Source organism: Malaclemys terrapin, chromosome 5, assembly GCF_027887155.1.
Source record: "Malaclemys terrapin pileata isolate rMalTer1 chromosome 5, rMalTer1.hap1, whole genome shotgun sequence".
NCBI lineage: Eukaryota > Metazoa > Chordata > Testudines > Emydidae > Malaclemys > Malaclemys terrapin.
The window spans coordinates 62,691,906-62,703,963 of record NC_071509.1 but is presented as its reverse complement, the minus strand read 5'-3'; the positions used below and the strand labels follow the sequence as shown (position 1 = coordinate 62,703,963).

The window sequence follows — 12,058 nt, the reverse complement described above, 5'->3', positions numbered from 1 at the left end:
TCTCCCTTGCATCTAATAATTATCATCACCCATATCTGAATCACTTGTATTTCTGCTTCATATTTTTTAAGACCAGAACGGAACACAATATTTCAGGTAACAGCATACCATTGATTTATATAATAGCATTATATCATCAGTGTTATTTTCCATCCTACTCCTTATACATCCTCCCATTGTCTTCTGTTTTGACAGATGCTGAGCATAGGCTTTTATTGAGCTTTCCAAAATGATGCCCTGAATGACTGCAGTTAATTTAGAACCCAGCAATTTCTATTAAAATTCAATGCAACTCTTCCATGCTCTCTCATTTGTGTTGAAAATTCCAAAGATTATTAGCCCTGCTCAGTCACGTACTGTACACACAGTATTTGGTCTTTCAGGCATTCATGCAGGATGCTGAATCTGATTGGGAATAAATGAATCAGGCTCACTGTAATCTTTAGAAAACGTAGAACAAATATGTGAATCATAAACTAACTAACTACAGTAGAACCTCAGAGTTATGAACACCAGAGTTACGAACTGACCGGTCAACCACACACATCACATTTTGAACCGGAAGTGTGCAATCAGGCAGCAGCAGAGACCAAAAAAAAAAAAAAAAAAAGGCAAATAAGTACAGTACTGTGTTAAATTTAAATTACTAAAAAAAAAAGGGAAAGTTTAAAAAAAAAGATTTGACAAGGTAAGGAAACAGTTTCTGTGCTTCTTTCATTTAAAGCAAGATGGTTAAAAGCAGCATTTTTCTTCTGCATAGTAAAGTTTCAAAGCTGCATTAAGTCAATGTTCAGTTGTAAACTTTTGAAAGAACAACCATAACATTTCGTTCAAAGTTATGAACATTTCAGAGTTATGAACTGCCTCCATTCCCAAGGTGTTCATAACTCTGAGATTCTACTGTAAAGCAGTGTAATAAAAATTGCCAACACCACATTCAGTTGGAGACATCAAAGGAAAAGTAGAAATAGTGCTTGCAATCTGGCAACAAACTAGAAAAGGAAAACAACTTTGAAGACTTAATACTCTCTTGCTATGTTGTCACAACAGGTAACAACAGAGCATGAGGTCAGCTCTTTCCTAACTAGAGAGTTGCAGGGCGAGTTTTAAATAGGCTGTGTCTGTCTTGATGGTAATGTCCCAAACATGTGCAAAGAGCCAAGTGCTTCAATTCCTGCTCTTGTTACAGGTCCTCTGATTGCTCCCAGCCCCAGGCCTGTCATTGCAGCCCTTCTCTCCAGCTGCATTAGGGACACTACTCCACCCTCAGCTCTGCATGTCACACACCCCAACTTTGTCTCAACAGAAGGGTGAACAACCACTACCCTTCCGCCACTCACACTGACAAAATTTCTGCTTGCCCTGGCTGAGCCAGCAAACAGATTTTTCAAGTCCAGTACACAGGAGTCACTTAATCTACCACTGAAATGTGGCCACTTCTAGAGTGGAACATAGTAACTATTTAACAGTGCACAGTAACCTTATGCAGCAGGACAGGACAGGACAGGACAGGAAGTGAAGAAAAAACTTCTCCATTTGAAAGTGCAGGGAGCATTTAGGTAAGTAAAATGTAACTACTTGAGATGCCATTTAGCCAACATAACATTGTGTATGAAAACTGACAATATTCCCCATGAAAGTGAACTATGAAAGTCCCAATACTGAACTTTTAAGGTTTTACATTTAATACAATTTAAAAGCTGTGTATTGTAATAGCAGGTATACTGTTTATTCTACGCAGATTCTTTCTTTACCATGAACCGTTGCAGAACTATGGTTAAAAAAAACCAGCACCTAAACCCCACAACTTCTACAATTGGCAAACCATAGGTTTAGTGCAGGGGTCTCAAACACGCGGGCCACGAGCTCCTCGCGGCCCCCCGCCCTCCCACAGCGTTAACCTAGAGCGGCTCCGGCCCGACACGCACCAGGGGCAGGGCAGGCTCCCTGCCTGCCTGCCCTGCCCCCGCGCCGCTCCGGGAAGCGGCGCGGGAGCAGGGCAGGACAGGGAGCCTGCCCTGCCCCCGGTGCGCGCCAGGCCAGAGCCCGCCCCCCAAACCTCTCCTGCAGCCAAACCCCCTGCCATACCCCACACCCCTCCTGCACCCCGACCCCCTGCCACACCCCTCCTGCACCCCAACCCACTGCTGTACCCTGCACCCCAACCCCCTTCCCTGAGCCCCCTGCAGCACCCTGCACCTGGACCCCATGCCCTGAACCCCCTGCAAAACTCTGCACCCCTCCTGCACCCCAACCCACTGCCCGGAGCACCCTGCCGCACCCCTCCTGCATCCCAATACCCTGCCCTGATCCCCTGCCGCACCCCTCATCCCTCCTGCACCCCACACCCCAATTCCCTGCCCTGAGCCCCTGCCACACCCCTCCTGCACCCCCTGGGGCAGGGAGGGGGCGGAGCTGGGGTGGCGATTTCGGGGAAGAGATTGGAATGGGGGCAGGGAAGGGGTGGGAAGAGGTGGGGCAGGGGCGGGGCCTCACAGAAAGGGTGGAGTGGGGCGGGGCCTCACAGAAAGGGTGGAGTGGGGCGGGGCCGAGGGCGGCGGGGGGCAGGTGTCAGTAATGCGGCCCTTGGGCCAATGTACTAGTCTTCATGTGGCCCTCGTGGTCATTTGAGTTTGAGACCCCTGGTTTAGTCTATAAACAAAGCTGTGGGTGCAAATGATACCGTATCATTAAGGCTACGAGTCTGTCACAGATTCCGTGATTTTAGGCGACCTCTTTGACTTCCTGAAAATTCCAGTAATTCAGCCCCAGGCAGTGGGGCTGGGACTCCAGCCCCGCTACCACGAAGCTGGGACTTCCATGATTTATTGTTTATTGCCCGTGTCCTGTCCATTATTTCTAATAAAAATATCCATGCCAAAAATCTTTGCCTTATGTATCACAGATTGCATGTGCTGCCTTGTTTAAGGTCAGGATTTACACTTAATGATAGGAATTATTTTTGGTTTAATGACTCATTGTTGGAGTGATCAGTTGCAATTAGAAACACTTTGAAGTGGATTCAGGAAGCCATTTCACATTGTAAGAGGCAACTATGAAGATATGTGAATTTTCAGGGCAAGATCAGATGCCATATACAAGTGCAAGACCGTAAGAATAGCCATACTGGATCAGACCAATGGTCCATCTAGCCCATTATCCTGTCTTCTGACCGTGGCCAGTGCCAGGTGCTTCAGAGGGAATGAACACAACAGGGCAATTTCGAGTGATCCATCCCCAGTCGTCCAGTTCCAACTTCTGACAATTGGAAGTTTAGGGACACCCGAAGTATGGGATCACATCCCTGATCATCTTGGCTAATCGCAATTGATGGACCTATCCTCCATGAACTTAAGCAATTCTTTTTTGAACCCAGCTATACTTTTGGCCTTCACAACATCCCCTGGCAATGAGTTCCACAGGTTGACTGTGCGTTATGTGAAGAAGTACTTCCTTTTATTTGTTTTAAACCTGCTGCCTACTAATTTCAACAGGTGATCCTTAGTTCTTGTGTTATGTGAAGGAGTAAATATTTTCCTATTCACTTTCTCCATACCATGTATGATTTTATAGACCTCTATCATATCCCCCCTTAGTTGTCTCTTTTCCAAGCTGAAAAGTCCCAGACTTTTTAATCTCTCCCTATATGGAAGCTGTTCCATACCCCTAGTAATTTTTGTTGCCCTTGTCTGTACCTTTTCCAATTCTAATATACCTTTTTTGAGATCTGGTGACTAGAACTGAATGCAGTATTCAAGGTCTGAGCGTACCATGAATTTATGTAGTAGCATTATGAGATTTTCTGTCTTTTTATCTATCCCTTTCCTAATGCTTCCTAACATTGTTAGCTTTTTTGACTGCCGCTGCACATTGAGTAGATATGTTCAGAAAACTATCCACTATGACTCCAACTACTACTTTCTTGAGCGAGTAGAAACAGCTAATTTAAACCCAACATTGTGTATGTAAAATTGGGATTATTTTCTCTAGTGTGCATCACTTTGCACTTAACGTTGAAGATGTAGGTCATTTAATCTGGTATTCTGCTCCTGGTAGCAGCCAATGCCTTCTGCTTTAAAAAAATAATCCAAATTCAAAATATTTTATTAGCACGACATGGCTGCCCAGTTGTGTAGTATGATATAATGGAACAAAGAATACGTTATGGCTCCTGCTTATGCCCAGAAGCGCAAGGGCAGATAACCATTGTAACACCTTGATCTAGGCAGAATAGTTGCAAATATTAAACAACTCAACAGTGTGCCTTACAGTCTACCTTGATGTGCTTATGGGCTCTGAATTCACAGGACTGTCTGAACAAACACACTAAGGAGTCCACTAGCTCAATAGAGAGGTCTTCTCAGTGCAGAGCAAACAGGTTTTTTTGGTGTATTAAACAAGGGTGTGAAACATAATATAGAAAATGCTACAATAGCACTGGGTTGAACAGTGGCAGGGGCGGATTAACAAATTTGCCACTCCTAGGCCGTCAAAAAATTGTCGCTGCCCCCTCTCCCCCCGCTAGCTCACCTCCGCTCCCCCGCGGCAAGCCGGGGAGGGAGGGGGGAGAAGGGGAGTTGTGGCGCGCTTGGGGGATGGCGGCAGTGGAGCAGGGGTGAGCTGGGGCAGGGAGTGGTTCCCTGCCCCTCCCCCCCCAAGAGTTACTCCCCGTGCCCGCCAGCCCCAGCTCACCTCCACTATCCCCCAAACGCGCTGCTACTTGCTTCTCCTCCCTCCCTTCCTCCCAGCGCTTTCGCGCAGCAAGCCTGAGAGGGAGGGGGGAGACAGGGAGTTGCGGCGCACTCGGGGGATGGCGGCGGCGGTGGTGCAGAGGTGAGCTGGGGCGGGCCGGGGAACGGTTCCTGGCCCCCCGTTACTCCCCGCACCTGCGGGTCCTAGCTCACCTCTGCTCCGCCTCCTCCGAGCGCACTGAAAGTCGCTTCTCCCTCCTTCCCAGCGCGGCAAGCCTGGGAGGGAGGTGGAAGGAGAGAAGCGCAGCGCGCCTGGGGGAGGAGGCGGGCCAGGGATTTGGGGAAGGGGCGGAGTTGGGGAGGGAGCAAGGCCTTGTCGGCCTAAGCAATAATACGCCGCTGAACAGTGGTATGCCTGCATCTGGAGTACTGTGCCCTGTATGGACAGCCTTGCTTTAAGAAAGATTCAGCAGAGAATGAACATTTCCAGAAATGGGCAATGAAGATGATCCTAGGTATGGAAGAAGTGACATATGACTGACTACAGACAGCAAAGGAGAAGATTCAGTAGGGACCTGAACGTAGTATTCAAATTACAAAGGGAACTTTCAAAACTGATCAGTCCCTCCTTTTTACTGAGGCTCATAATACAAGAACTAGCACTCTCAAGCTAATTTGGGGATAGATAAAAGAAAATATTTATTTACCCAGCATCAAGTCACAGCATGTGAAATTCAATGCTGCAGGAGGCTATTGAGACAAAATATTATGGATGAATTTTAAAAAGTACCTGATAATTTGGTGACTGCTAGCCTTTACAGTTATGCAAGCAATGATAAAAATAATAGAAGCTAAATATCACACATCAGTTCAAAAGCAGATCACATAAGCAACAAGTTACTACTGGAAACAGAGTTCCAAACTAATTGGATCACTGTCTGACCTTGAATGGCAAATCCTACATTTCTATACATCAGAACATGCCTTAATAACATGCATTTTCCATGCCTTTAAATGACAAATTAGCACACAATGGCTGAAAAAACACTGACTCGCGCTTTTATGTGAGATAAATTAATATTTTCCATAGTAAGAATACATGTGATTTTACTTGGGTTTGTTTAGGCCTTACATTTATTTTGAACTTTTTAAAAATTAGCTCAAGAAAACCATTTCTCCAATGTTCTCGTGCTTGATCCTATATTCTCTGAACATCTTAACCTCCCACTGAGAGTTCTAGGTAAGTATGGAATGCTGATCGGGACTTATATGGGAAAAGACACCCATTACCCTTCTAAGTTCTACCATACGGCCCGTAGCAATGAAATCAAGTAAGCATCCATGCTCCAAGCAGGGATCAGCATATCAGCTCAGGGGTTAATGCAGAGTAAACTGTTACAATTCAGAAGAACATTCTGCTCAAGTCCCACTGCAGCTGCTTGGCTCTGCACTTTGTTCCCAGCATAAAGCAATGGAGTTTCCATAGCACCTGCTCCCACAAAAGAAGACAGAGGAAGAAAAATGTTTTTTAAAAGAGTCACTGATCTGATAAGCAAAAATAGCTCCTCAAATCCTGCATGCAGGGCTAGAAGAACAGGTTCAGCAAGAACAGCTCAACTCTGTCTACCCTCGTTGCTTTGTCTCACAGGAAGCCATGAGAATTAGATCTAAGGAACCAAATCTCAGACCCTGCTACAGTTGATCTGTTTTCAAATACGTACAAATCTTACCTTATTTAGCCATTTTAACCCTGGTATTGTGTTTGAATTTATTTGGTCTTCGAGCCATGGACGCATCCGCATTCTTTCCACAGGCATCGTTACCTTAATAGAAGAAGATGAAGAAAATGAGGGACAGTGTTACAGGTACTTAACCGTGTCCTAGGCAGAAAAGTAGATTTTTCTTTCTTAGCGATAACAAGCTAATTTGAATTGTTTATTTTAAAAGTGTGTGAACACAGGGCTGGTAAACAGCATCTGCCTGACAGTCCTTGAGACTGATGTTCTGCTTATCCACCCATCAGGTCCAGCTCAGACAGCAGCAGTGAAGCTTTCCCATGCCTCAACTTTGATCTTGTAGTGGTATCACCTCTAAACTGAACGAACAATTCAAACTCTTATTTAGTCAGTCCTCTATCCCTCTGAGAGGGCTCTTTCTGTAGTATGGAAACCTGTCCACCAGGAACTTTTAATATGAAGATATACCTATCTCATAGAACTGGAAGGGACTCCAAAAGGTCATCAAGTCAAGTCCAGCCCCCTGCCTTCATTAGCAGGACCAAATACTGATTTTGCCCCAGATCCCTAAGTGGCCCCCTCAAGGATTAAACTCACAACCCTGGGTTTAGCAGGCCAATGCTCAAACCACTGAGCCTCCCCCCGAGACTCCTAACACATTTTATGTTGTAGCACAGTGTACTCCCGATTATCCAACTTGCATGGGGGATATGGATTTCATTTGAATAATTGAAAGTTCAGATAATCAAGATGGCAGGAGCCATTCAGCTGCAGGGTGGCCTCCCCCATGGAAGGGGGCTCTTCCTCACAGTCCTGGCTGGGGATGTCTGTTCTATCCTGCTGACTCACTCCTGCGACAGTGGGACTGCAGAGGGCTTCTGGCGCTGCTGCAGGGCCAGTGACTCCCGATCCCTGCAGGCGCAAGGTGCAGGAGAAGGCTGCGATTCTGACAGGGCAGAGCAGAGACAGTTGGCCAGGACTCTGTTCTGTCCTGCCAGGACCACAGCCTTCCCTGTACTTTGTGCCTGCAGGGATCAGATGTCAGATTTGAATAATAGGGTTTTGTATAAATGGGAGAATAATGTAATTCAGTGGGCAACCATCTGGTAGCAATTGTCACTCTACCTGAGGGCAAACTGGGTCTCCTGATTTCTTTAGCAACCATTTTACAGTTTAAAATACACGGGAATCAGTGCTCTTCAAGCCAATTTAGAGCCAAACTTGCTTCTCTCTCACACCACACAAACTTGATGTTGTTTCATTGTTTGTACCTGTAAATTATTCACACCAGAGTACAAAGTCTTGAACCTGCTAAAGAAAACTTTAACCTATCCCAGGCATTTCTGAGGTGTCAATGACCATGAGATCTAGATATTAGATATAAATAAATAAAGATATCCTATCTCCTAGAACTGGAAGGGACCTTGAAAGGTCATTGAGGCTAGCCCCCTGCCTTCACTAGCAGGGCCAAGTACTGATTTTGCCCCAGATCCCTAAGTGGCCCCCTCAAGGATTGAACGCACAACCCTGGGTTTAGCAGGCCAATGCTCAAGCCACTGAGCTATCCTTCCCCCAACTGTCACATTAAAACTGTTAAGGAGCCTGCAATCAATCACTTCCATGTTCAAAGACTTTTACTTGGGTTTTTTCACCCCAAATTCCTCCCCTTTCTCTGTTTGCTCTTTATGTCAAAAGGGAAAGAACTTTGCATTACTTCCAGCTTCCCCACTCTGCTATTGTTCTGTACTTCACACTTTTAAAGGGGCCAGAGCCATATATTTGAAAGTGGACAGCAATTAGTTTAAATGGGTTTGTTCTTTTTCCTATGGGATTACAAATATCAGGCTGACTAACAATTAAGGTTTCCTCTCACTGCCCAAAGGAGATATGTTTACTGAAACCACTGGGGAATTATGTTTAAAATCTGAGGGCAAAATATGGCTCTTTAAAATGTTTAGCAAACAGAAAGGCAAATTTATAACAAGCATGATCACCATAAGCTCTTGGCAAACATACTGCCTCATTTTATTACCTTGGAAGGGCTGTGTAGAGCAAGCCACAAAACGTTTCAACCTCAGCCTTCTTTACAGTCACTAACTAAAATGACTAAGAACTTCAGAATAACACAGAAAATTAGTAACTGCTTAGCCCCGCCAGCTTCATATATGAAAAAAATAACCAAATCTCCAGAAACTGACCATAGCTGAAAGCTGAATGTACAAAGTTTCAGTCTTCGTGTCAAAGACCTGCCAACAAAGCTGGCATGTGAGTCACAGCAAAGCAGGTTCACCTGCTCACATGGTATGGTGCTTTGAGAAATGTCTGCAGAACGGGAACAGTATCTATGAGTTCATGTAGAATTCAGACCCAGGAAACACTACGTACGTATCTTAAGCTGTGCTCAGGGCTGATTCACTGAATCCTCTGTGACAGAAATGACAGAACTGTTTGAACTGAACCCTAAATGCAATATCTAGCTTTCCCGCAAGTCAACTGCATGTTTTGTTTATACATCAGGGACAAGATGCAGCCCAGGAAAGCCTTAAAAGTAGCCCCCTTACAGACACCATCTCCCCAAAACTGCAGCAGGACAAAAGTTGAGCAACTGAAAATTTCTGTTGCTGGTGAACTCAACCAACCGCATTTTCTATTAATCTGTCAAGGAAGATACAAGAACAAGCAAATATTGTGGTTCGGTGCATTTCTTCACGTAAACTATGTAAATATATCCTGACAAGATGCAATGCAGCCGTCAGTGTTCCAATCGTGAGCATTGAAGCTCAGCAAGAGAATATATTGTATATATTTGCGTAAAAGCCAAAATATCCAGGACAAAAATTGCAGGCCTACTTTTGGGGAACTAATTAGTTAAGAGGCAAAGAGGAGGGAGCCCATCAGCATCCTCAAGGGAGCAGCAGCTAATTTCACTTGAAGTGCCCAGCCCTTGGCCTGGTAATACAGTGAGCTCCACTTTGGGTCTAGCCAGGAGATGCAGCTGCCAACACCACTTCTCAAGAGAAGCTGGTCTTGCGTGGGATGGAAGTGCAAAGTTGTGTGGCTCTCTCTTTTCTCCCATGGAGATGGATGCCCCCAGAGGGGTCTCCCTGCTTTTCCTCTGCAGGTACAGTGCTCTCTCCTCTTCTCCAGACTAGGGATCTTCTAAGGCAGAACTCTATCTGCTGTTGGTAGCATATACAGTATCACGTATATAGGGCCACACCCACTCAGTCTGATCAAAGGTCTTTAGGAGAGAGGATTTAAGGCCTATTTATTTCAAAACAAAAACCAAAATACCAAAACCCTCTAAATAATGTCCAGTTGGAGGAGATTGTGGGCATTGTCTGGGACACATTTCCACAGAGGAACAAACACAGGCACTATTAAAGTTCTGTTAACCAAAATATATACAAGCCCAGGCAATGCTCTCAGAGGCAATGTTCAGAGTTCTGCTATAGAAAACAAAGCTGTAACATTTTCAGAAACATCTCCAGGCAGTTCTTTCTCAGAAGCAGAGCACTGACCACATCTGATATGACAGAATGTTGTGGTTTTTAAAACAATTGCATGTCCACCACTCCTTTACACAAAAGTACAGTATTAACACAGGATTAATTTAGCTCAGGTAACAAATAATTTAAATATAGAAAAATTACACTAAGGCATTGGTACTGGTGCATAGTTAGAGTGGAAAACAAAATCAGGAAATGTAAAAGTTAAGTTTCTACTGTAATGTTAACTAGGCCATAAAATGTCATATTTTGTGTTCCTATTTTTCTTGTTAAATGTATAGTTTGAAATAATTCTGTTTATGTTATGTGCATACCATAAAAATATACAGGATGTGCAACTCAGCTAAATTAACAATGCAGTAAGAAACTTAATCTTACCAGTAAGTAAGTAATCTATAGTAGGAATTTGTGGAAAATCCCTAATATAAATTCTGTATCCCAGAAATTATAGAACACTAGACACATCCTCCTCTTCCAACAGGTAACTCTCTTCGTGATGACAAAGTAACTTTATGGCATCTCATTGAGGGAGGCAGGGTGCTTTTAGAGAAGGGTCCATAACTCTGCAATTTGCTTCCCTCATAAGTGTCGGAGCCTGTATTTGGGGGCTTTTAGTTCACGCTGCAAAGCTTCATCTCTTCTCCAAGGCTCTCTCCACAGTCAGCAACAGGTCAGCTTCGTAGCGTACATGGGGCCCAACAAAGCAGTTTTTTTACCCAGACCCCAATGGGATAGCCCATGTATAAGTGAAAGAAGAATTTGGCCCATCTTTTGGGATCTTAAATTTTATAAAAGTGCTTCCCCTTGCTAACCAATCCATCCAAGAATTTTTGTTTTAAAGAACCAGAATTCTGACCCATATTTCACTTCTTCTAAGTGAATTAAAGCTGCTGGTTCTGAAAATAAAATTCTCTTTTTTCGCCTCCATCTCTCACCCAACTCTACCCTAAAGGGACTCAGTAATAGGCTAGTCTTTTGTCTTCTCATTGGTGAGATTCAAGAATTTAATATATTAATGGGTGTTAATAAAATACAAACATTTAACTTGCTCATTTAAAATAATTAGCCATGGCAGCAGGCATGACATGCAATGAGCAACAGAGTATGTGACCTCCTCCTTTACAAACTGATTATTTTGGCCATTTCTTGAAGGCTCATACAGTTTGACAATACTGCTAGATCTTTACAATCTAGTCAGTCTTTCAAACAACTGTCAAATAAAGTTACAGCTAGACACACGTGTCCACACTTGACACAGCCAATCCTGCATGCCTGACTCGGACAAAATTGCCAAGGACGTCAGTAGTTTTGCTTGAGTCAGGCCTGTGGGATCAGATTGTTTGTTGATAGAAGGCCAGTCTATAGCACAGTTTCTGCTAACACAGATTATTTAAAAAAATGAAATTCCTGTCCACACTGAAATCGTAATAGCAACAACCGGTGGTTGGTTAAACATGACCGCAGGGTCCATTTTTTAACATAGACGGGCTTGAGAAAACAGTTTTCTCCGGTGACCACAAAGTGACTTCAAAGGTGTAAGTGACAGCAGGTGTAAATGAGTGCTGTATTTTCCTGCACAGTCATGCGAAGATCATTAAGAACATGGTTCTTAATCTCTAGACAGTTCTGGGGACAGTTGTACCTATGATTTCATTGAAAAAGTGCAGCTCTGTTGACAACAGCATTGTACTCATTTTGCCTGGTATATTTCTGGGCAAGGCTGGTCTTCCTGCAAGGCCTTAACAGATGATAAAACTATGATGGGACTATTTTCTAGCTCTTCTGAGAAAACCTCCCTCTTTAAAGACAAACTAAACAATGAAAAGGTAAGATGGCTGTGTTCTTTTCAATATGTTTTCACATCTCCTCTCTCATGCCCAATGAGAGCTTGTTGGCTTCCCTTCATTCTTGATTATAACCTTGGTGGAAAAATCAAGAGACCAACCTGTTGACCAGCACATACTCAATAATATTAGCATCATACAGAAAGTGTGACCTCTATGGTTGAAGATCTCCACATCAGAACTAGAGCAGAAGTAGAAAGAAAGTGAAACTAAAGTACAGCATACAGTAGGCCAGAACAATATAAGATATTCCAATCCCATCAGTTTCATTTTTTGTT

The 12,058-nt window shown here is 43.9% G+C and overlaps 1 protein-coding gene across 9 annotated transcripts in view; it reads right to left on the bottom strand.

The window, feature by feature from the left end:
* The window catches only part of IRF2 (interferon regulatory factor 2), a 73,346-nt gene that overhangs the window by 30,227 nt on the left and 31,061 nt on the right, over window positions 1–12,058 (bottom strand). For 7 of the 9 annotated variants that reach the window (XM_054029005.1, XM_054029006.1, XM_054029007.1 and 4 more), the window contains exon 2: window positions 6,422–6,514. The exons of 1 other annotated variant lie outside the window; for it this stretch is intronic. In XM_054029005.1, coding sequence (XP_053884980.1) covers window positions 6,422–6,508 — 87 coding nt within the window. In that variant the 5' untranslated portion in view covers window positions 6,509–6,514. Of the gene's footprint in view, window positions 1–6,421; window positions 6,515–6,895; window positions 6,917–12,058 lie in introns of those variants that run through there. One more of the 9 variants, XM_054029009.1, reaches the window with a different exon arrangement.